Source organism: Loxodonta africana, chromosome 1 (assembly GCF_030014295.1).
Source record: "Loxodonta africana isolate mLoxAfr1 chromosome 1, mLoxAfr1.hap2, whole genome shotgun sequence".
In the NCBI taxonomy this organism is placed as follows: domain Eukaryota; kingdom Metazoa; phylum Chordata; class Mammalia; order Proboscidea; family Elephantidae; genus Loxodonta; species Loxodonta africana.
The window spans coordinates 26,527,327-26,553,849 of NC_087342.1; the positions used below are offsets into that span (position 1 = coordinate 26,527,327).

Genomic DNA, 26,523 nt, shown 5'->3' on the forward strand with positions numbered 1-26,523 from the left:
GTACCATACCACATCTTGCTGTACAAGTTTTGCTGACTCCAGACTCCAGCTCCACATGAGTCTTTGACTTGCATACTTGAGGTTGAGGAATTGGTGCCTAGTAGGTTTGAGGTTTCATCAAGAGAAAAAGAGGGAACTGATGTGATTTCACTGAGTAACTATTTTCAGTACAAAAAAATTCCCATATTTATTTTTTTTCCCTTTTTTGAAATGGCACTGAGGAAACACATGCCAGACTGCCATGAACAGGGACTGTACTTTCCAAACAGTAGCAAGGACTAAAAATAGAAAAATTTGATTTGCTCAAGATGTATATAACTTCCTCTCCCATTTCCTTCCCCCATCACACTGAGTCAGTGCACAGAAGTGGTACATGGTGAACCCTTTACAATGCTTACAACAGCATCAAAACCATTGAAAGGGTGATAAACCCACCAAGAGTACATACCCCATAGACATTTCCTAGGGAAGTCCTATCGCCAAGTCCAAGAATGAACAAGTCAATCAATGCACAAATATCAACCAAGAAGCCACTCTACATTCCCTCAATGGGATAAGGGCTATATAGGAATATGAGATGGGATTCAACCCTCAGGCACTTTCTAAAAAGGGAACAAACAAGAAAAGAATGGAAAGAATACAAGCCAGGGAGTCCAGAAACCTCCAATCAGGGTTGGAGCCAGATCTCCTACTCACTGTGTCATTCTTGGCAATTCATTTAAGAAATCTGGGTGTCTGTTTCCTCACTGGAAGAAAGGTGGGCTGGATAAGGACCATCTCAAATCCGAGGCTCTATGATCTGTGATTTTAAATGATTTCTACAGGTCTCCTCCACATTATATTTAGAAACATAGTGTGGGGCAAGACTGTTGATGTTGTTAAGTGCTGTCCAGTCAGTTCCAACTCATAGTGACCCTATGTACAACAGAACAAAACACTGTCCTGTCCTATGCCATCCGCACAATCGTTGTTATGGTTGAGGCCATTGTTACAGCCACTGTGTCAATCCATCTCATTGAGGGTACTCTTCTTTTTCGCTGACGCTCTACTTTAGCAAGCATGATGTCCTTCTCCAGGGACTGATTCCTCCCAATAACATGTCCAAAGTATGTGAGACCAAGTATCACCATCCTCACTTCCAAAGAGCATTCTGGTTGTACTTCCAAGGCAGATTTGTTTGTTCTTTTGGCAGCCCATGGTATATCCAACATTCTTCACCAACACCATAATTCAAAGGCATCAATTCTTCCCTGGTCTTCCTTATTCACTGCCCGGCTTTCACAGGCATGGGGTGAATGAAAACAGCATGGCTTGGGTCAGGCCCACCTTAGCCATTTAAGTGACATCTTTGCTTTTTAACACTTTTAAGAGGTCTTTTGCAGTAGATTTGCCCAATGGAATGAGTCGTTTGATTTCCTGACAGCTGCTTCCATGGGTGTTGATTGTAGGTGCAAGTAAAACGAAATACTTGACAACTTCAAGCAAGATTAAGGACTATGAAATAATTGTATCATTCCACAAAGAGGCATAACTTAAGCGGCAGGAACATCCAACAATATTAACAGTTACTGAGTCTTTACTATAAATCAGAGACTTTTTGATACTCTATGTCCATCATCTTATGTTGTTGTTGTTGTTAGGTGCCGTCGAGTCAGTTCTGACTTACAGCAACCCTAGGCACAACAAAACGAAACACTGCCCGGTCCTGAGCTATCCTTACAATCGTTGTTATGCTTGAGCTCATTGTTGCAGCCACTGTGCCAATCCACCTCGTTGAGGGTCTCCCTCTTTTCTGCTGACCCTGTACTCTGCCAAGCATGATGTCCTTCTCCAGGGACTGATCCCTCCTGACAATACGTCCGAAGTACGTAAGACACAGTCTTGCCATCCTTGCTTCTAAGGAGCATTCTGGTTATACTTCTTCTAAGAGAGATTTGTTCGTTCTTTTGGCAGTCCATGGTATATTCAATATTCTTTGTCAACACCACAACTCAAAGGCGTCAATTCTTCTTCGGTCTTCCTTGTTCACTGCCCAGCTTTCACATGCATATGATGCAATTGAAAATACCATGGCTTGGGTCAGGTGCACCTTAGTCTTCAAGGTGACATCTTTGTTCTTCAACATCATCTTATATAATCCTTAAAAGAACTTTATAAGAAATTGTTCTTATTATTCCCATTTGCTAGGAAAGTTGGGTAACTTAAAGGCACACAGCTGGTAATTGACAGACCAGGGCTTCTGCACTAATACCTGGGCTCCCGTCACTACATCATGTTATGTGGTCAAGAGAGTCAGGACGCAGAGAAGGGAGCGATTAGAACGAGACAGAGGTGTGAGGGGCCCATGAGGAAGACAGTGGGACTTGGATTAGGCTTTTAAGAAGGGGAGGATTTCTGATCAATTGAGAGAGATGGCATGTGAAGCCAACAATGAAGACAACAGCCTCACAAGAGCAAGAACTGCAAGGAGCACCATGGGTGATAAGATGTACTTTATAGGATGAGGTAGGTCATGGAGTACTCTGAAAATCCACCAAGAGAAGAAATCTAATGTTGGAGGCAATACAAAGCCATTGAAACAAAATCACATTTTTTGACGACTAATTGATCACCGTGGTTTCAACCAACCAGCCACTCCATGGGAGGAAGATGTGGCAGTCTGGTTCCATAAAGATTACAGCCTTAGAAACTGTGGGGCAGTTCTACTCTGTCCTATAAGGTCACTATGAGTCAGAATCAACTTGAAGGCATGTAACAACAATTGATCAGTGGTATGCAGCTAGAGGGCACCCTGAGTGGTGCGAACAGTTTGCACTGGAACTACTAACATAAAAACGGTGGTTTGAGCCCAGCCGGTGGCACTGCAGAAGATAGTCGTGATCATCTGCTTTTGTAAACATTACAGCTAAGAAAACCCTATGGAGCAGTTCTACTCTGTAATACATAGGATTGCTATGAGTCAGAATCAACTCGATGGTAATAGGTTGTGTTTTTTTACAAATGCAGTTGGAATGGAAAAAAAAAGAAAAGATCAAGGCAATGATATGTGATTTAGAGAATAAGCTAGGATGACAAAGCTAGGATGGAAAAATGAAGAGACTGCAGCAAACTTGGAAGTCACTCCAAGCCTGCTGATATGAAGCATTGGTGATAGATGGACTAAAGAAGCAAGACATATCAACAATGATTATGGAGTTTTGATTTTGGGAGATTAGAAGATATGGCAGTATCTCAAGCAGAATAGAAGCCTTGGGAGACGACAATGAGTAGAACTGGAACATACTGAATGTGAAGAGACAGGTTTTCCCTGTGTAGAGATCCTTTGGAGAAATGGCACAATAGTAGTCAAAGGAAATCACAGAGCCAAGAATCATAACCAGTTCACATCACTGTAGATAAACAGAGATCGACATGGACTTTATGAGAGTCATGACTTCTACTGAGAGAAGACAGAATGTCAAAGGGAGACCACCGAGAGGGAACATAAATGATTAGCCCATATAAGAGCTATTTCAGTAGAGAGAAACACTGTGGAATGGGTGTGGGTATCTCATTTAATGAATCTAAAACTCTGAAATATTTCTCTGCAGTCGTCATGTCCCAATACTGATTTCTATCCCCACTGGGTCAAAAGAGAATTACTTACAGAGGAAGGAACAACTCAGAAAGGGAAGGTGAGAACGGTTGCACAACTTGAAGGATGTAATCGATGTCGCTAAATTGTACATATAGAAACTATTGAACTGGTGTATGTTTTACTGTGTATATTCTCAACAACAACAAAATAAATAATATTTAAAGAAAAAAGTTAAAAAAAAAAAGATCTCTCCATGCCCCACATTAAGGCTCTTCCAGCTGCAGGTCTTGACCCATTGGTGGGCTGTGGAATCAATCTTCTGAGTTTTGGCAAGCACTTCTTTATGAAATACATAGACTACAATAAAAAAGGGAGTTTCGCATATGGTAAAAAAAATATATATGTAAATATATTACTACAGTGTCACTGTATGGCTTTCAGTGAGCTAAAAGGAAATGAAAACAATCCTCTAGGCACTTCTCAGCTTATAAAATGGCTTGTTGTAAAATGATAATAAAAACGATGGAGTCTTATGTATGTATACTGTCAAGTACTCTTACGTGACCATTGCCATCTTTTCTATCCAATTTCACAGAACATCTAACTCTAAGCCAGGTGCTCTAGGAAGTTCTCACACAGGTCTTCAGAACCCAAAGCTTTCGCTCTGAGGTGCTCATAGTATAGTAAGTCATGGCTGGAACCCATAAACCTCTAGTCAGAGGACAATTTGTCATTCTCTTTTCAACATCTACCATATCATCAGAAAGGCACCATTTAAAGGCCGTGCAATTATTCATGGCCCTTAATATGAGGACGATATAATTTCTAATAGAAAGAATTAAAACTCAAGGATATTGAAATAATCTTAAAACAATTTACTTTTAAAGATAAATCCTTAATTTCCTGATTGAGAAAGCACTGTCGCCTGGGCTATTTTCATCTGCCCCTCAAAAAATCGCAGAAAGTAGGAGGCAAAGGATCAGTATAATAGTTTTAGAGCTGAAGAAACTGAGACATAGCTTTAAGTGATTATCGACTCCAAATCACATAATGTCTTGATGTATCATCTACAGTTCAAAAGAGAAGGTGGTTGCAGGGCAGGCCCAGACTCCTTTAAACACTGTGAGAAGTACAGGGAAAGGAAGGAATTTCTCAGCTACTCCTAATCTGTCTTTTTTCCCCTCATAAACCAGACGCTTGACTCAAAAGTAACAGGAAAATTACATGTCTTACAAGGCAGATTCTCTCTTGTATCACCTGTGTCCTTCCTTTTTTAAAAAAACTGCCATAGCAAGACTTTTCTCCCATGCACCACTGACTTTACTCGTTTCCCACCATAATAAAGGGTTTTAGCATTTCTACTAAATGTTACTGGCGAACTAAATACCAAAACAGACATAAACTTTCGGAAAGAATTCCATTTTGAAGGTCTATAAACAGCAGTCTGTATTTTCCAGTCCAAGTGCATTCTTTCAATCTGTGAAGATACAGAGAATAACAAAGAAAGAGGCGGATGACAATATTGCAACAGAGATTTCTATGACAGAATTCATAAGAACAAGCGTTTCCCAAATAATGAGGCTCCTTGGAGAGGAAAATGACAACCAGAGCTTTGTTCCCTTCACTGAAAAAAGGGTTTAAGGGAAGAATAAACAATAAACCAGGGAAGGCAAAGAGAGAGAAATGGACGGGCATGACTCAGAAAAAAAATGTTGGGCTTGATTCCTGCCTGGGTTGCTTAATACCATGGAAACCTGGAATGCTGCTTAATCGTTCTAGGCCCCAGTCCTTTCACTAGCACGGTATCGAGAATTACCCTATCTTGCCCTACTCATAAGTTGTTTAAAGGATCAAGTGAAATAAAGTATATGAAAGCCTTTTATGTAACAACAACAAAAAAAAAGATTCCATTTTGGGATTTAAAGGCGGAGAGATCGTGGATGGGCAAAACTCACAAAAGATCATAATAACATAAGGATACTAATAGTAGCTTAACCCCTCAAGGATTGGTGTATGTATTATATGCAATATACTTTAAGTTATCCAATACACAGTTGTTTAGAACTGCATATATACTTGACCTTTGAATGAACCAAGTAAAATCAGCCATGCACCAAAAAAAAAAAAAAAAAAACCCTAGAACATTAGAGTTTCAAAGTACTATATATTTAAAAATAAAACATAAGTCAATGTCCTAGGTTTTTGGTCCCGGCATGTTCAATTCTCTCTTATCCCTTCTTGCAGAACAAGTTGTTTTGTGCCCATGTTGAGTGGATTATGTAAACTACAGAGGAAATAAAGGATTTGTGAGCCCAACAGGACTTCCTTACCAAATCCATGGATAAGAAGTACATGGTGCGAGCTGTGAGGGGATTGGCCAGAGAATATGCCAGAGGCTAGGATGGAAGATGTGCTTATTTCTACCAAAAAAAAAAAAGAAAGAAAGAAATCTCTCTCAGTGGCCCCTGGACACATATTGCTGGTGACTCTGGCTGCTTTTTTGAGAATTTAAAATGAGTCACTTTCCCCCTTTTGTAAGGGAATTGGTACTATGCCAAGAGGCTTAAAAGTCCCCAAAATGCATTTCGTTGCTGTCCATTTAAGAATAAATTACTGCTGGATGGAAAAACACTTAATGGACAATAGATAAGTGGTAATGTTGGTGAAGCACAAGACAGAACACAATACTGGGGAAGCCAGCACAACCCGTACAAGGCAAGGCTGTGGTAGCTCCACAGACACATGCAAACGCCCTGAGGGACCGAATTGCTGGGTTGAGGGCTGTGCGGACCATGATCTCGGGGAGCATCTAGCTCAAAAGGCATAACATAGCTTATTAGAAAATGTTTTACATTCTACTTTGGTGAGTAGCGTCTGGGGTCTTAAAATCCTGTAAGCGGCCATCTAGGATACTTCACTGGTCTCACCCCTTCGGGAGCAAGGAAGAATGAAGAAAACTAAAGATACAAGGGAAAGATTAGTCTAAATGACTAATGGACCACACCTACCACTGCCTCCACCAGACAGAGTCCAGTACAACTAGATGGTGCCCAGCTACCACCACTGACTGCTCTGACAGGGATCACAACAGAGGGTCCTGGACAGAGCTGGAAAAAAATGCAGAACAAAATTCTAACTCAAAAAGAAAGACCAGACTTGCTGGCCTGACACAGACAGGAGAAACCCTTAGAGCATGGCCCCCAGACCCCCTTTCAGCTCAGTAATGAGGTCACGCCTAAGGTTCACCCTTCAGCCAAAGATTAGACAGACTGTGGAACAAAACAAGACTAAAAGGGTGCACCAGCCCTGGGGCAGGGACTGGAAGGCAGGAGGGAACAGGAAAGCTGGTAATAGGGAACCCAGGGTTGAGAAGGGAGAGTGTTGACATGTCGTGGGGTTGTTAAGCAATGTCTTAGGACAATGTGTATAATAACTGTTTGATGAGAAACTAGTTTGTTCCGTAAACCTTCATCTAAAGTACAATAAAAAAAAAAAAAATGCTACATTTATGTTAAAAAAAAAAAATAAAACAAATCTCTGCTTCCAGGATGTCTGCTTGTTGTGAAATGCAAACAAGTTGCTTCATGTCTTTGAGCCTTATTATTACTATTATTTTTTAATTTGTCAAATTATATCTGTGTTCTTTTACGTCCTAGGATTTTTATAAAGATCAAATAAGATAATGTAAAGTATTTTGCAAACTGTAAATCACCACAAAGTTACAAAGAGGTGATACTTCATTGCCAAGGCATTCAATTTAAAGCTGTAAGAGACTGGAAAGATAATTTAATTCAATCATTCATTTTACAGAGGAAGTTTGTGAAAGCATTTCTTAAGCAAAAAGACAGAAAATCCCTAGCTTATATGAGAGCAAGGGATGGGAAAGGTGGTGGAAACACACAGACAGCGATGACTGTGCCAGAAGCCAGCATAGAGACCCGCTAGCCCAGAATATCACGGCAGTAATAGCATCAACTGCAAGCATTTAGTAAGCCTTACGATGTACCAGACAGATGCATTGTTCTTTACATGTGTTATCTCTTTGAAATCTCCCAACAACCCAAAGAGGTAGCTGTAATAATTATCCCCATTTTACAGATGAGAAAACTGAGGCACCCAAAAGTTCAATGGCATAGCCATGGTCATACAGCTAGTGAATGGGGAGCCAGGTGTGAAACCAGGTGGTTTGGCTCCAGCGTTGCTGTCTTCACCACCACAGTATGCTGTCCCACAAGCTTACTTGGCTTAGATGGTGGAATCAGAGAGGGTGTTTCTGTGGTGGTCCTCACAGAAAGGTGACCAACAGCAAAATGTAGCAGCACCTGAGCTGACTTCACAGTGCCACAATAACAAGGGGAGGGGGCTCTTTGGAAAGGGGAGTTTAAGGTAGTTAATGAAGTCTAGTTAAAGCTGTGCAGGAGAAAGATGTGGCAGTCTGCTTCCGAAAAGATTAAAAACAAACAAACCAAACCCATTGCCATCAAGTAGATTCCAACTCATAGCGACTGAGTAGAACTGCCCTATAGAGTTTGCAAGGAGTGCCTGGTGGATTTGAACTGCCGACCTTTTGGTGAGCAGCCATAGCAGTTAATCACTATGCCACCAGGGTTTCCACCGTAAAGATTACAGCCTTGGAAACCCTATGGGGCAGTTCTACTCTATCCTATTGGGTCACTGTGAGTCAGAATCAACTAGACAGCAATGGGTTTAGTCAAAACAGCGATGGAATCGATTACTGAGTTCATCCTTTCTAGTAAAAAAAAAAAAAAAAAAAGGCATTGCCACAAGGCAGCGGAACATAGTCATTGAGAAGCAGAGATGAAAGAAAAGGGTAGATGGGGAAACCATGGAGGAGGAAACTGAAAAGGCTTGGGATCTCAGCTGCGAGAGAGCAGGGCTGGCTACAGCCTGCTGCTGGCCTCACTTGGCTTACTGGCATGTAATGTGGAGGCTTTGCTACCTGCCTATGGATCCCCACAACCGCAGCCTTGGCGGATGGGCTAAGGCCTGCCAGTCTGTTCCTGGTCTGTGTCTCTAAGTAAAACCCTTTCACTGGCCTGCCTCCCCTAATCACACACACAAGGTGAAGACTGCCTGCAGAAGACCTATGGCCGCCTTCTCTTTAAAGAACTATCTATATATTCCTCATCTAGGTAAACGTTTGGTATGCAAGCTAGCTAGAAACACGAGAACAGCAGCCCCAGAGTCACTCCCAACTGCATGTCGTTGTTGTTAGGTACCGTCTGGTCGGTTCCGGCTCATAGTGACCCTATGCACAACAGAATGAAACACTGCCCAGTACCAGTCCCAGATCAACTAGGGATTGCTGACCCAAAGCCCAAAAGAAACCACGCAAAGGACCAGGAAGAAAGGGGCATCTCAAGCACCACTTTGGTGTGTTTCCATGGCTTGAGATATCCTTATCGTCTCACCATGCAGAAAGGACAGGCTCTTCAGGGAGGATTAAAGCTTTTGCTGGTGATTGTTTTTGCTCTGGCCACACAGTTCACAATCTCCGCTCCTACCTTTGTAGCCTGGATCTCCTTAATTTTTATTTTTCACTGAGGTTCCCATGGGTATCAGCAAATAAGTCACCAAGGCACTCAAAGAAGTCTATCAAACAATTCAGTGCTTTTTACAGGGGTTTCCCACACAGGCAACATATTTTGCGCCTTATAATGTGTTAAAGGTACCACCTGGCATCTGACAACAGATCTGGGAATGTCACTCTTACATTTAAAATTAAAGCAAACACCTGCAATAAACTGTCAATGGTTCAGAATAAAGTGAAAATTCTACAGCCTGATACATAAGGCATATCAACACCTACTTTGCACTTTTCTTCCTCTGTGTTATTTTTCTCATTACTTTATTGCTGAAACATCTATTCCTCCATCTGAAAATTAAGATCCCACCCAGCCATTAAAGTTCAGTTCAATTTAAATAATTTCCAAGAATCTTCCCTGGGTATCCCCAGCCACTGTTAATTTACTTACCCACTCCTCTATCAGTAACATAGGACTGGGTTTATGCCTCTGATCCAAGCATGATGTTTAAGGCATATTTTGCCTTGAAATACTTTGATCTGATTTATGTACTTATCTCCCCAATTTGATTCTGAACTACGGTATCTGATCCACCCCTTTATCCTTCAACATTGTCTTCTCCGGAACAGTCGCCCACAGATATTAGGCCAAATTGAAAAATATCGAGAGACTCAAACATCAAAAAGGGACTTGCGTGTATGCTTTCCAGGCCTTGTACATCTGAAATTCTATGAGACATTCTCTGTCCTTGAAACGGTCCTAACCTGCACGGGCTGGTTGGAAACAGAAAAAAATTACCAACCATATCATCAGATCAGAACAAAGCCAACTGACTCAGGGCACCAGGCCAGTGATGTCAGGTTCTAAGGCTCTAATCCCTATCAAATGTAACTGACTTATAGTAGGTATCCCATAACATTGAATGAATGAGTGGATAAAGACTAACGAAATTAATTGACTACTAATGATCCCTCCAAACCACACAGGCCCTGGGGTCAAGTAGATCCTGACATAAAAGTGAATTCCTCATCCTTTCCCACCAAAATGAGAATTCTCAAAACAAGAGTTCTTTTTTTTAATGCTTTGTTATTATTTTTCCTTTTTTTAATTAATTATGCTTTAAGTAAAAGTTTACAATTCAAGTCAGATTCTCATACAAAAATTTATACACACATTGCTATATGACCCTAGTTGCTCTCCCTGTAATGTGACAGCACACTCCTCCTTTCCACCCCAGATTTCCCGTGTCTGTTCAACCAGCTCCTGTCCCTTTTTGCCTTCTTATCTCGCCTCTGGACAGGAGCTGCCCATTTAGTCTCATGTATCTATTTGACCTAAGAAGCACTCTCTTCCCAAGTATCATTTTAAGTCTTAGAGTCCAGTTTAATCTTTGTCTGAAGAGCTGGCTTCAGGAATGGTTTCAGTTCTGGGTCAACAGAGAGTACGGGGGCCATGTCTTCCGGGGTCCTTCCAGTCTCAGTCAGACCATTAAGTCTGATCTTTTTACTAGAATTTGAGTTCTGCAACCCACTTTTCTCTTGCTCCATCAAGTTGTATTCCCTCTCAGGGCAGTCATTGTTGGTAGCTGGGCACCATCTAGTTCTTCTGCTCTCAGGCTGATGGAGTCTCTGGTTTATGTGGCTCTTTCTGTCTCTTGGCCTAATATTTTCCTTGTGTCTTTGGTGTTCTTCATTCTCCTTTGCTCCAGGTGGGTTGGGACCAATTTCAAAACAAGAATTCTTGACACTAAATATTCATTTGCTTTTCGCAAAGACAAAAATAAGGTGATGGCATGTATCAAAAACTCAGGGAGCCAAGCAAAACTCCCACCGCACTTGACCCTTTACAAATTTAAGTATGTGATCCCCTAGTCTGAATCTCAGAGCCTCACAGGTTGATGGAGGACTAGTGCAGAACTATGTACACAGGCCACCTAGTACAGTGGGGAGAAGGTCATATTGAGGCATCCAGATTCCTCAAAGTCAGTAAGAGCTCCATCAGAAACTATAGCCTCCACACCTCTTTGGGTCTCAGTTTCCCCACTGGCAAAGAGAGGGGGTCAATTCATTCAGCAAGTACTTTAAAGGGCCGTTACTAGATGCTTGGTGCTAGGGTTGGACGAGATGATCTCTAAAGTCTCTTTCAGGTCTGAAAATCTTATAATTCTTATAGTCACACTTAGTAGACATTCTTTTGGCTCTAATTTGAAAATCTGGCTGGAAAGATAAACAGTCTTCTACATAAAAACACACATTTACCAGCTGTAATTTGGACTTGGCAACATGAAGTTTAACCATGGCTGAGAGGAAAAAGAGCACAATTCTCTGCAGTGATCATATTACTTTAGGTGGCATTATAAAAGGTGGTGCAAATATCGTAGGGCTAAGCCACTATCAGACCCAAGTCAGCACTACATAGGGCTGGACATGTCCGTTACCTTTTGAACTTGCCGACAATCTTCCATATGATGAGTCTCAAAAAATAACACGCCTCTCCCTACCAGACTTGTCCTTTCCCATTTGGCAAGCACCATTCTATTTTTTATCCTTCTCCCTCCTGTTTTGCAGTGAATGTAAGCCAACATGGCAACAGGCTTTTTGTTTATTTCCTTCCTTTTCAAAAATAATGCCATGTCTACAGTACAGTTATCAGGACAAAGGCCACACAGAAAAAGACTTCTTGCGATTCTGTGAAAGCCCCTTGTTTAATTTTTTTCTTAATGGAACCCATTGGCAAAGTCTTATTATTGTCGTTGCCATTTTTATGTAATATGAGTTCTTAATAACATCAAAATATCTCTATAGTCATTGTAGCTTAACAATTTCAAATCCATCTGTATTTCATTTAATTATAAAAGGCAGGTATATTTACCTTCTTTTTTATTTATGAGGAAATTAAGACTTAGACTCTATGACCTGCTCAAGATCGTACAGCTAGAATAACCTGCTCAACTCATGTTCAAACACAAGTCTTCTTTCACTAGGACGATCTTTGTAGAACTAAAGATTAAAAATGCAACAAAATAGTTTCCATAACGATCCAACACAGAAAACAAGCTAAGTGAATTGTTTAATTGTGTAAATTAAACAATATGCAAAGACCCACCTCCAACAAAACAAGAGCAAATGTACATAAACAGCAAACTTCAAGAGTTCTATTTTCTTTTCCATTTTTCATAAAAAAAACTACAAATAAGGGAAATTGATTACATTATTCTTATTTGCCAAGGGATCTATCAGTTGCATAAAATAAATATTTTACCTTGGAGGACTCCTGGCCATTACTAGCATCTTTTTTTTTTTTTTTTTAAATAATTCTACTAGCTTACAGCAAAATAAAATATATAGAAAATCTGTAATGCATTTATCCAAGACATGAAATTTTTCATAGCCTTTAAAAGACCTAATCCTCAAACTGAATTGGAACTTACTGGTTACAACTGGAACTAATTTCAACAGATCAATAACATACAAAGCTTCCATTTCTTAAGATGGACTACATGAAAATGTACCCTCAAAGAAAGCCATGTGGCTCATTCCCTCCTCTCCTCCTGTAAGTTTTTGTTGTATTTGCACCTTCTCAGTGAGGTTGTCTTCAACCACGCCCACCCTAGGTAGGCTGGACCCCCTCTACTGCCGGACCCCCTCTACTACCGTGCCCCCCCCAACCGTGGCACCTATCCCATTCCAAGGTACTCTGTAACATACAAATTTTGTTTACCTCCATTCCAAGTTCCACGAGACAGAATTGTGTATGTCTTATCTACTACAGAATTCCTAGTTCTAGAACAGTGCCCAGACAGGAGTGCAGATTATTTTTTGAATAAATGAATCATTTTTTCCCTTGTCTTCACCAAGCTCAAATTTAGCAGAAAGAAAGCCAGACCAAGGACTCAACCATTTAAGCAGTTACTTCTTATGGTTTTCCATTTTAAAATTTATTATGGGAAACTTTATATATATGTATAAAGACAGACTAAGAGAACAAACTTTCATACACTCAACAATTATCAATGGATAATTTTTCACCTATGTTTTCACTCAGCTGCCCCCTCTTGTTATTTTGATGCAAAAACACAGATACCATTACATTTCATCCATAGCTATCTCCATATGTTTCTCCAAAAGACACACCATTACCAAAAAAAAAAAAAGCTCCAAACCCATCGACGACAACTCATAGCAACCCTGTAAGACAGAGTAGAACTGCCCCATAGGGTTTCCAAGGAGCAGCTGGTGAATTCGAACTGCTGACCTTTTGGTTAGCAGCGGAGCTCTTAACCACTGCACCATCAGGGCTCTAAAATAACACATCTAAAAAAATAACAATAATTTTATAGCTTTATCATTTAGTTTTCCTTCCTGACATAAATGACACCTTCAGCTTAAATCATGACAACTAGTTACCAGTGTTCCCATCTATCTATCTATAATCACAGTCCGAGAACTTCTTCTGTTGTCCCTTCTGACCCCAGTCCTGAGTTACTTTGCAATCAGCACTTTCCAGAACACAAAAGTTCTAGGTCATCCATACATTTTTAACAAGTGTATCCCTGAAATCACTCAGAAGAGAAAACCAGGGGGGTTTTGCTGTTGCTTTTGATGTTGAAGATTTTGCTGACCAATTAAGACTCACAGTGATTAACCAAAGCCTTAAAATACCAGCCTTACTCTTTAGAATACAAGAGTATTGGATAGGGAAAAAAAAAAAAAAAGCAATGAAAAAGCATGATTGTGTGCCCCAGAATAATAAGAAAACATGGACTTCTCAAGTGCCTTCCCTAAAAAACGGCTCTCAGTTCCGAAACAAAATCAGCAGGCAAACGGATTTTCAGGGCTTCAGAGTGCAAGCCAGCAGAACTCTGAGAAGCCTGAGCTGCCATTTTGCCTCAAAGTGCCTTCGCTCTTTGTCACTGTAAAGCTCGATGCAGGAGCTGGATAAATATTTATTCACCACAGAAACAACCTCTGAGCTTACGACCTTCCTAGCATGGCATATAAACATGACTTCAGCCATAGATCTTACCTGCACTCCGAAAGCACCTTCATCAAGCGGTGGTGGAGGAGGGAAGTTTCCAGAGCCAGATGGAAGGGCACTGGGATCATCTATAGGTGGAGGTGGGGGTGGAAGAAAATCACCTACAGAAAGGAACCACACACATGGAGTTAATATGCATGCAATTTATAGTACTCTTTAAAAAAGCATATTTGCTGGCATGTTACTACTGCTGGGCCATTGTCTTTGACACAATTTTCTGCTTTGGACAGCAATTATTCCCCATCTTAGTTCTCTTCAGTTTAATTAGTAGCCCTAGATTTTAAAAGAGGACCAGATTTGATACTGAGAAGACAAGTAAAAGCTAATCTTGCTTCTATTTACCAGGAGCAGGGAAGGTGCTTGGCTTGAGGGGTTACTGAGGTATAGGGCATTGGTGCTTACCCACAATGAATTTTACAATCAAGCAGAAAAAGAAGGAAAAAAAAAAAGTATACACAAGTAAGGAAAATATAAGATGCAATTTATTAAGATGCACAAATGCTTCTGGATATTAAGATAAAAGAAATTTGATGTCCAGCTGGAGGAGCAAGGAGAGCTTCACTGAACCATTTAAGTTGGCCCTGAACTCTAGGATGTAAAGACCAAGTTCAAGGTATAAAAACAGGGGAATAAAGGCACGGAGGTGAGGAAATTCAGAGCACAGGAGATAAAGAATAAGTTACAATCTGGCATAAACATGGGAATGTAAAATAATAACTACTGGGCTATAAAAATTGGAGAAGTGATGAAAATAAGCTTTTAGGTAGACTGCACACCTAGCAAAGGGTTTGAGTTTTATCATGCACGCAACAGAGACTCATCCAGGATTTCTAAAAAGGAGACACTTGGTTACAACTATGATTTCCTGAAAGCAAATCTGAAAGTACATGCAGGACAGATCAGAAAACACTGGAGTAAGAAACAGTAGATTCGAAAATCTACACAGACTGTAAGTAGGAAATAAGGAACTTTCAGGACGCTACCAAACGTTGAAATCCACAATCCACAAGAACAGCCCTGAACAACACTGAAGTTAGAGGTGTTGAAAGAACATATCTAATCCCTAAGGGCTGAGGTATAAACATATGCTTAAGAACTCTACAGGTTTATGGTGTAGAATCTTTTACAATATTTACTGCATGCAATTCTTTTGGGAAAATGAAAACTCCAATTTTATTTTTTAGTATTTTCTCTGTGTCTTTTTTTTTTTTCTTTTCTTTTAAAAATAATGTTTTTGATGCACTGGGAAAGTGTTGTCCTCTATGAAGAAGCAGCTTTCCTTCCATTTCAACTGTTCCACACATTTTAGTAGGACAGCCATCTTTAATATTAAATGAGTTGCTTTTGGATTGTTTCAAAATATCACAACTTGGGTCTCCAGAAAAATGAAAGTTGAAATAGCACAACAGAAAGATGGATAAGTTGGTTTGTTCTGATACACTTTTGAAATGGTCCACTTGGCTCCATTTGTCTTATACATTAGTTTTGGGATATGATATTACCATATTATTCCTATTTTATACCCACAGGATTAGAAAGGTCCAATAACCTCCTACTTTTCAGAGTACATGGATTTGGAGACATACTTTGTCCACATCCTTATTAGGGTTATAAATCTCTTAACTGAATTTCATACTCTGGAAAAGTACCAGACAGTACATGTTTCATGCATCCTTCTGCATTTTAAACCTTTATTAACTTCACTCAGTGCTTCTAAACCTTGACTACATGTACGAATCACCAAGTATGCTTAACTAAAAATGCTATGCCCAAAATTCCATTTCACATCAATGCAATCAGAATCTTGAGGGTGGTAAGAAGAGGGTGAGCAGGAGGGGCTTGACATCAGTATTCTTTTAAAATCCAAGTAATTCTAATGTGTTGCCAGGACTGATAAACCCTCATTTGGCCTTTAGTTGGCCAATGACTACAATAAAAAACACTTAACACCTGTTAAATTAAATTAAAAAAAAAAAAAAAAGCACTGTCACCAAGTTCTTTTTTGCCTTGAAAAGTTACTATGTAGGAGAAGAAAGCTCACAAGGACATATTATGTGATCATGAAAGTAGGTCTAGGTTGTTAGAGACTTGAGTGTCCAACTCTTACACCCCAATGTTGAGGTTTAAACGCTCTGTCTCAATGTATGCCTTCTTCATACTCACTTTAAAAGAGGATTTCTGAACACCATCTTACACTTCATCAGATTGTGTTATGTCATAGAGAATTGCCAGAGCATCATACAATACCAAACCTAAAAGAAATCTTAAAGATCATCTTATAAAGGCAAAACAGAGGCCCACAAAATCCACATGAACAGTCTCTAAAATCTCTCAGCAAATTATTCCCTTCCAGTTACATCTTCCTTTGTTCTGTTTCTTTCTCTCGCAGAACCTACATGTAGTGAGGCACGGGTTGGCGATAATCAATGGAGGGTGAAAAAGAACAGATAAGGAAAATGCAAAGTATTTTTTTGAAGAGCTAACTTGAAAACAACATAAATTTAGATCGCATATTATAAGTAAGATTAGGCAGAATTTGAGAAGTCCTCGTCATAACCTCATAATTATTTGCTTTATTTAGCGCAGTTACTAAGGGAGGCCAAAGCTTTCAGTTCTTCAAGCCCAATCATCAAAGGCTTCCTACTGCATTCTTTAGAACGGAGCTCACAGATTACAAAGATGTGGAGGAACAGGAAAACATCTAGACAAGAGAAACAAACACAATAAAGTGATAGGAAAATGGGTCTCTGGAGGAAAGCACAAAATAGTTGGGATAGTTGGAATGAAAAACTCTATTATCCTAAATCATAGTAAGGGTTGATATGAAGATGGATAGTTCATCATTCCAACAGGCAAGTAACCAAGAGGAAATGCTTCTAAACTACAGGAAGAATAAGGTCATCCTAAGAGAGAAGGTGGAATTTTCAAGCTGTAGGAAGATGGCTAAGTAGAAAGAAAATACACGTGGTTTAGGGAGAGGGTGAGCAACCCTTTCCATCTATTTTTGTTTTCTTTTATTGTGGTAAAAATATAAACAACAAAACCTTCACCATTTCAACAATTTCCACACGTACAATTCAGTGGCATTATTTACACTCTTCATGTGGTGCAACTTCTGTTGCTATCCTTCCCCAAATTATTCCACCATTATTAACATAAACTCAACTCCCCCTAAGCAAAAACTCCCTCTTTCCCCCTCCCTCCCACCTTTGGTAACCACTAATAATCTCTGGTTTCTATATCTTTGCTTTTTTCATGCAAGTGAGATCAGGTAAGGAGCCCTGGTAGTGCCGTGGTTAAGCAGTCAGCTGCTAACCAAAAGGTCAGCAGTAGAACCCACCAGCTCCTTCACAGAAGAAAGACCTGGAAATCTGCTTCCATAAAGACTTACAGCCTTGGAAACCCTATGGGTTCTATAGCGATGCTATGAGTCAGAATCGACTTGACGGCAATGGGTTTGGGGTTTTTTTTTTTAAACAAGAAATCATATACTATTTGTCCTTTTGCAACTGATTTATTTCACTAACATAATGTTTTCAAGGTTCATCCATGCTATGGCATGTATCAGGCCTTCATTTCTCATTATGGCTGAGTAATATGCTATTGTATACCACATCTTGTTTACCTATTCATTTGCTGATGGACATTTCATCCATCTAATAGATTTTTGAAACCAATGAAAGAGAGGCCATTTGGCTTAGATGCTTAGGTGAAGGCCCTCTTGGAGAAAAACAGTGAAGAGAAGAAACTGCATTTCCTCCCAGCTAGCAATTCTAAGCTGTAGACTTCGTATGTGCATATAATCTATCCTCTCTGCCTTGATGGGAAAATTCAAATGGAACTCCCAGACCCTGTGACCCAAAGGGACACTGAAGAAATCAAGCAGGGAGGGCAAAAAAAGGACATGCCATCAGGCAGTTGGGGTAGTGCCCAAAAAACTAAATCCATCGCTCTTGGGTCAATTCCAACTCACAGTGACCCCAACAGAACAGAGCAGAACTGCCCCACAGGGTTTCCAAGAAGCAGCTGATGGATTGGAACTGCCAGTCTTTTTGGTTAGCAGCCGAACTCTTAACCACTGCACCACCAAGGCATCAAAAGGTATATATAAAACCCAGGTTAAAAATAGTGATTTTAGAGAAGGTGAAGAGCCACAGACACCTGGCTACAAACATGGTTCCCTTCTCATCCATTTCCTTGCCAGCCAAAACATATCTACTTACGAAGTACACTTACCACTCAATTTCCATGTAAAATGATTTAGTCAAAGTTACACAGCTAGGGATATACAGGGCTGGAAAGGGAACTTCACTCTGCCTTGGATTATGAATCCAGTTGCTCCAAAGCACCTCAAATCTCAGAGCTATATCCAAAAGGCTTTTGCTTTGTGCCAGAGGTAGCCCCATGAGGCAGTTGAGGAAATAAAATATTATGTCCCTGTTTCCAACCACTAGTTTATGCCCATTTACTTCATAAAATAGCCTGTTAGGCATAGTATTAACTTGAAAAGGGAATGAGGGGAAGCTCCTAAAAACTCTGATATGCGTATTTTTCTAACGAGTTCACACCAACTCATGGTGACCCCTTGTGTGTCAGAGTACAACTGTGCTTTGTAGGGTTTTCAGTGGTTGATTTTTTGGAAGCAGGTCACCAGACCTTCCTTCTGAAGCGCCTCCGGGTAGAGTCAAACCTCTAACCTTTCAGTTAGCAGATGAGCATGTTATAAAAAGACAGCGACACTGAGAAGCAGCTGGGGCCACAGCCAGGGTACAAGACCTGGCAACCTGGAACGAGCTGAGTTTTAACCCACTGTAGTTACCCTAGCAACATAGGCTAGGCATAGAGGAAAGCACCTATGTAAATACAGAGCTTGCTTAACACTTCATGAATTAAAGGCTTCGATATAGGAAAAAAAAAAAAAAGAAGAAGAAGAATTTACATGCATCCAGAGTGATAAATCCCTGGATATGCATAATTGGAATGAAAAGCCCAAGGAAGCAATTCAACTCAGAACATCACTGAAGCTTGGATTCATTCACTACAGTGAATAAAATGAAAGCATTATTCCCTTTCTTCTTTGTCCAAACACCCATGTAAACCAACACACGTACCCAGGGATTTAGACAGCCCTCCCCTTTGGTGCCTATAATAGATCTCTAACAGTTGATCACATTTATGTGTTAACAGGTCACCCTCCCCTAGTTAGAACTCAAGAGTTTCTTACAAATAGAGCCTACCCGTGACTTATCTTTATATCCCCACCATGTAGCATACGGCTTGGGACAAGGTGCACACTCAGTAATTGTAGGCTGACTAACTGAATAGAGAAGAAGCCAATCTCTCTGTGGCTCAACTGATAATATATTAGAAAATAATAAAATGACCTGATGCCTTCGACCAGTGCTTCTCATATGTCACCGCACATCCAAATCACCTGGAGACCTTGCTAGAATGCAGACTCTGATTCGGTAGGCCTGGGGTGGGGAAGGGGGAGTCTTCATTTCTACGGTGATGCATTTCTACAACGAAGCCAGATGATGCTGCCGCTGCTGGTCCATGAACCGCACGTGGAGCAGCAAGGCTCTCTGCCCTTCCAGCTGGCAGCTGTTGAGTCTCCAACTTTTTTATGTGCGTTTTTTTTTTTTTTAAGATTGAGGGAAATCTAAACTTTAAATTATATATAAAATGTAAAGGGAAGTGTAAAATCAATCAGGGACCTCTAGATTTAAGAAGAATTTAAATTATGAGGGGAGAAGAGATTGGGTTGAAAATCAAAACAAAAAAGGAAAAAAAATTAAAGGAACTAATATTTTTATTAACGTCATGGTGACCAAACCATAAGCTTCAAGTAAAGACGTTTATTCACTTCCCTTAACAGTAACTAATCGAGAAAAGAACTAGGTTTGGAGACAAAAATGATATAAAATTTCAAGCCCAGAAACTTAAACACAAACCCCAACTCTACTTTGGGAAAGGCGATGTTACCATCTCAGGTGTGGTTTTTTCCTCTCCTGTAACCATATTCACTTCATGCTGTCACTCTGAGAATCAAATCAGCTAAAACAGTGGCTTTGAGACTTTGGACACAATGCAGAGTGACAAAAACCTTTTGTATCATGATGCAATGCATATATATGAACACATGTAAAAATATATGCACACCTGAAACATGTATGGTTTCATGAAACCCTACTTACTACATATAATACACACTGAAATTGTCTATGTATTATGTATATTTACTTTGAAAATACTGGTGTGAGCCACTAAATTGGTTGAGGGACTGATAAATGGGTCTCAACTCACAGTCTGAACATCACTGAGCTAAACTATATGAAAGGGACTTACACAGTGCCTGTGTGGTACAGGACAACTCTTTCTTTTCACTCACGTACAAGATGGCAACTGAGTCTACACGTGATCACTCAGCAGAGGAGACCAACTCTGAGAAGAGGAAACTCTGTGAACAAGGACTTGCAGGTTGAGGTAAGAGAGCATGTGAAAATATGACAGAAACATTGCAGGACTGACAGTCTCTATAAGGTGACTGAGTTATGTCACAGCTGTAGCTCTCTCCTCATAGATTTTAAAAAAGAAACCAAACCCATTGCTGTCAAGTCTATTCTGACTCGTAGCAATCCTCTAGGACAGAGTACCATAGGGTTTCCAAGAAGCAGCTGGTGGATTTGAACTGCCGACCTTTTGGTTAGCATCCAAGCTCTTAACCACTATGCCACAAGAAGCGGCTGCTGGCTTGAACTGCCAACCTTTTGGTTAGCAGCCAAGTTCTTAACCACTGTGCCACCATGCCTCACTTTCTGCCTTACTAACCTATTTACCATCCATTGGTTGTAACTAAAATATGATAGAAATTGCCTTGGTTGACCCAATATCTCATTCTTATCAGACACGAAGTACTTACATGCTCTCTTCCAATCCCACCTCTGCTCTTTGACAAGGCAGGGGATGCAAATTTGACTGATCCAGCGACTACTACAAGGATGTCGGCTTTAGAAAGCAGTACCCAAGGGAACGTTTCCTTATACTTTCTGTCTCAGACCAAACGGGGTCTAGCTCCCAGGGCAGACAAGCCAACTATCGTCTAGAACATTCCTTTTGGCTTCACAGAGCAGGATCAGAATGTCAAGCTAGGGTCCTTTGGAAGCTGCAGCTCTTTGAGCATGCTGGCCCTCAAGATGTGATGCTATGAGAAGGGATTAAAAACCCTGCTTATTCCTAGAGCCTGAGTCTGTGGGCCATCTCAGTATGAACAAAGAGCCCTGTTCCAGAGGGATCAAGCAATCATGGAGCTATTGACAAAGCAGCCCCTTGGCTCCCGTCTTACTCCTGTTCTTTGAGTGTATAGCCCCATGGAGAACTCTCTGGGAGGAGTGATCATTAATTATCAGGGCAAGGCTTGGGCATTCCTGGTGGCTTGTCCTCACTGCCATCAAACTAGCAACAACGTGCCCCCTTCAACTAGACGTTCTCATCTTTGAATGAGAAGATATGTGACCTTGACCAAATAACTTCAATTAGTTTGGTTCTCACGATAGACATTTTTAGAGACCAAGCTCTAGCATACATTAAAAAATTAACCTGTGTATTTTTTTTTTTCCATTTTTAATCTCTATGGCTCAGCTAAGGAGCCCTGGTGGTGCCGTGATGAAGAACTTTGCTTAGCTAAAAAGCAAACAGTTGATCCTCATAGTGCTTAATTTTCTAAGCAAACAAGGTCATTCAGAAGGAAGGACTAAGATTAAAAATCATGATAAAACACATTGGGGTGGTATAAAAAAAAAAAAGAAAACCCAGAATTCTCGTGTGCCACTAATATATGAATACGAGTGTTCACAGGTACAACTTTTCTCAATAAAATTTGGTAACCACAATCAAAAGCCCTAAAAATGTTTATAATCAAAAGCCCTCAAAAAATGTTTCAATACCCTGATACAGAATGCTGCTTTTCATGAACAGCCTAAGCAAGTAACTGAAGAGTCTGCAGAGAAGCACATTAAAGAATCTTCATGAAAATGCAATGGAAACAGAACATTCATCAATAGAGCATTGGTAAAAAAATAAATTGCAGTCAATCACACACTGGGAAATTGTATAGCCATCAAAATGATGATGCTGATCTATATCTGACATCTATTTTTCATTCACTGAGTGAATTCTATGTGCCAGGTATTATTCTAGACACTAAGGGGATATACAAGAAGAAAAAATTAACAAGCAGCAAGCAAATACATACAGAAGACAAAAAGGGCTGCCCTCTTGGAATTTATACTCTAACAGGAAGGGAAGACTACTTGAAAATTAATAATTAAAACATCCAAACCCACTGCCATCACCTCAATTCCGCCTCATAGCAACCCCATCGGGTTCCAAGGCTATAAATCTTTACGGAAGCAGACTGCCACATCTTTCTCCCTCGGAATCACTGGTAGTTTCAAACTGCTCACCTTTCGGTTAACAGTCTCATGCTTTAACTACTGCGCAACCAGGGCTGAATTAAAACATGCTGAATATCAAATGGTGATAAGTATTATGTAAAAATATAAAGACAGGAAGGGCATAGGGACGACTAGGGTGGTGGTGGGATATTACAACTTCATAGAGAAAAGTTAGGAAATCCCTCACTGAGAAGGTAGTATTTGAGACAAACTAGTGAGTAACGGTTTTTAGTGAGTAACGGGGAAACCCTGGTGGCATAGCAGTAAAGTGCTATAGCTGCTAACCAAAAGGTCAGCAGTTCAAATCTACCAGGCGCTCCTTGGAAACTCTATGCAGCAGTTCTACCCTGAACTATGGGGTCGATATGAGTTGGAATCAACTCAACAGCAGTGGATTTGGTTTTTGTGGTTTTAGTAAGTAATGGGGAGCCCTGGCGGCGCAGCACTTCAGAGCTCAGCTGTGAATCAAAAGGTTGGCAGTTCGAATCCACAAGCCACTCCTTGGAAACTCTATGGGGTAATTCCACTCTGTCCTATAGGGTCGCTAAGAGTCAGAATCGACTTGATGGCAACCAGTTTGTTTGTTTTGTTTTGTTTTTGGTTTTAAGTGAGTAATGGGGTGTCTGGGGGAAGAACAAGATAATATGTTTCTGATAAATTACCATGCGAGGAAAAAAGCAGGCTACTGAATAGTGCTTATAATAAGGTCCCATTTTTTGTATAAACCAATATGTCAACACTAGTTAGCTACAGCTCTTGGGATTTTAAGTGTTTTTATTCCCCCTCCTTTTGGTTTAATTGTTATACAGGAAATGTGAGTAACGTGTGTGTTTTTACAAATTAAAGGGAAGGGACTTAGAAATGAATCACAGAATCTACTCAAACCCAGTGTTCAATTTTAACGCATCACTGCATTAATTTCGTAACTGGCGGAATACAGAGCGAACCTGAACTTTTTCAGCCTCTGGGGCTTATTGGGAAGCTGTTGCACCACTGACAGTGTGTGCTGCCTCAAGGCAGGGGCCTTTATGACTACTTGAAACAGAAGAAACTGGTGTGTGCCACAAATTAGTGTTTTTACAGGGTGTTGCGTGAGGTGTCTGAATTGTGGGTAGGAAAAGTAGAAATTGTTAAATTTTTTATTTGTTCCATATGTACCAATAGGCCCTGGTGGGGACTCTTGGGTATAATCAATGGTACTTTGTATGTACCACTAAACACTTAGGAGAGGCTTATGGGAAGGGGCAACAACAAAATCCATACTGCCTACCAACAGATTCAGATACACTCAATGATCCAGCATGCCTCCATTAATGAAATCATAGGGTATCAACAAAAAATTCAAAGCAGAAAATAAACGAGTCACCAAAGGGTTAACCCAAGCCACAAGGTTAATGTCTCCATCATCTTCCTTAATAATTTAGCTTGAAATGCTCTTTGAGATTCTCAAGTTGAAAACAAGGAGTATTATTCCCAAAGTAGATGAAGCCTGCCTGATATTTGAAGGGACAGTTTCATTCCAAGCTTAGCTAATACAGGCTCTCTGGGCCTTCAGGGAGTTCAACAGCCCTCTTGTTTAATCGCAAATAAATAGTCTGTGTGAAGGTGAAACACGTCGGCGTATCACATCTAAGCATACTGCACGTCTCTGCCACACAGTGGTTTCCATTTGTTGAATAGCATTCAGTTGCTCAGTTGAAAACATTGAATGGATTTCAAATAATATGAAATTAGGAGGACAGCCTGGTTCTGCAAATGGAATGGAACCAAATAGCACTTTTAAATCTACCAAGTGTCATTTGTCTTACAAAAACATAATAATTGCTATCCAAACAACAAACCACACCATATATTTTGACTTCCAAAGATGGGTGCTCAATATAAAGAGGGCAATGAGTTGAGCCTAATGCATCAATTTTCTACCAGCTAGTAAAACCCCCAATACCAAAAAGTAAAATTCTTTCCATTTAAAAAGGAAGTAAAAATAAAAAATTCATGTTGTAGACAGAGACTGAGGCAGCAGCCCAGCAAAACAGAAACCTTAATTTATCACTGAAGAAAGAAGCTGACAAACAGGTATCAGTGTATTGACAGAATATCCCAAAACTACCCCTGTACCTTAGACATGGAACATCACCCTTTGGTAGCCATTAGGCCAGAAGCTTGCCTTCCCAAGAATAAAAGGCAACAGAGCCAGACTGAATGTGGATTCACAATAAAAATACTTCTAGTAGGTCATTCAGCTAACTTCACCTAGCTATAGAGTAAACCTCCTCTCCAATGACAATGTATTGCTCCTTCCCAGTTGACCTCCAGTAGAACACATACTCAGCTAGCTCTTTGTTAGTTTCATTGCATATCTATTGGATTTCCCTACTGGACTGCGTGCTTCTCAAGGGCAGGCTATCTGTTTTATCAAAAGGCCAGCAGTTCAAATCTGCCAGTTGCTCCTCGGAAACCCCATGGTCCAATAGGTAGCTATGATTTGGAATCCACTGAAAAGCAACAGGTTTGGTTTGGTTTAACATAGAACATAGAGTCCTTGTGTGGTGCAACAGTTAGCACACTTGGCTGCTAACCAAAGGCTGGAGATTCAGGTCCACCCAAAGTTGCCTTGAAAGAAAGCCCTGTTGACCTACTTCTGAAAAATAAGCCATTGAAAACCCTGTGGAGCACAGTTCTATACTGAGACACATGGGGTCTCCATGACTCTAAATCAACTCAAAGGCAACTGGGTTTTGTTGTTGTTATTTACGTAAAACATATATGACACATAGGAGATGCTCAATAAGTAGTAATTATAACAGTATTATAAATCTGTATTATATTAAACTAAATTGAACTCTGAAAGAATGGGTAATTTTTTTTCAGGACAACTTCCCCCCTTTCCAATTACTGACATAAGGTAACCATACAGTATTGGTGGGTCATTGGTACAGCATGATGTTAATAGATGGGCAGTTAATAACATTGGTGGTATTGTGGTTAGTTGCCATGGAGTCAATTCTGAGTCATAGTGAGCCCATGCGTGCAGAGTAAAACTATGCTCCGTACATAGTGTTTTCAAGTCTGTGACCTTTCAGCTGCAGATCATTAGACCTGTCTTTCGAGGCACCTCTGGGTGGATTTGCACAGCCAAGTTTTTGGTTGGCAGTCAAGCTCTTACCCTTTTGAGCCAGGCAGGGATTCCTAACATCGGTCTTAATGTAGTTATTTTTATACGTCAACTTGGCTAGGCGATGGTGCTTGGTCATTTGGTCAAAAACTAGTCTAGATGGTGCTGTAATAAAGGTATGTCATAGATGTGATTAACATTTACGATACGTTGGCTTTAAGTAATGAAGATTACCCTTGATAATATGCATGAGCCTCATCCAGTCAATTGAGGACCTCAAGAACAAAAACTGAGGTTTCTCAGAGACAAAGAAATTCTTCCTCAAGACAGTAACATAGAAATTCTGCCTGAGTTTCTGGCCCAATCTATGAGTTCTGAACTCAAGACTGCAACATCAAGTCTTCCTGAGTTTTCAGCCTGCTGGCCTGCCCTACACAATTCAGACATTCAGACTTGCCAGCCCCCACAAGGAATCAATCTCTCTCTCTCTCTCCCCACCTTCCCCCAGGGGCACTGCCCAGGCACTCCTAGCCAGGTCTTAAACAGGACCTATATTCCACAGAAAATCCTTTAAAACCTCCAGGAGAAATGGGAATAGGAGAGAAATAGAGAATTGAGCGAAGAGGAACGAGAGATGTCACATACAGAACCTCAAAATGTTCGCATTGAGGTGTTGAAATAGATTTGACCTTTAACCTGTGGTATGCATGTGAAACCCTTGGGGCACTTTCATCTACTACATATATTCAGAACCCGCTGTAGAATTATTGGATCAGAATCTTCACAAGCAGC

The 26,523-nt window shown here is 40.4% G+C and overlaps 1 protein-coding gene across 27 annotated transcripts in view; it reads right to left on the reverse strand.

Annotated features, from left to right (window-relative positions):
- Nucleotides 1–26,523, reverse strand: part of LPP (LIM domain containing preferred translocation partner in lipoma) — a 761,291-nt gene that overhangs the window by 395,185 nt on the left and 339,583 nt on the right. For 26 of the 27 annotated variants that reach the window (XM_023551613.2, XM_023551608.2, XM_023551599.2 and 23 more), the window contains one exon: nucleotides 14,149–14,261. In XM_023551613.2, the coding sequence (XP_023407381.1) occupies nucleotides 14,149–14,261 (113 nt within the window). Of the gene's footprint in view, nucleotides 1–9; nucleotides 1,219–14,148; nucleotides 14,262–26,523 lie in introns of those variants that run through there. The other variant, XM_023551620.2, reaches the window with a different exon arrangement.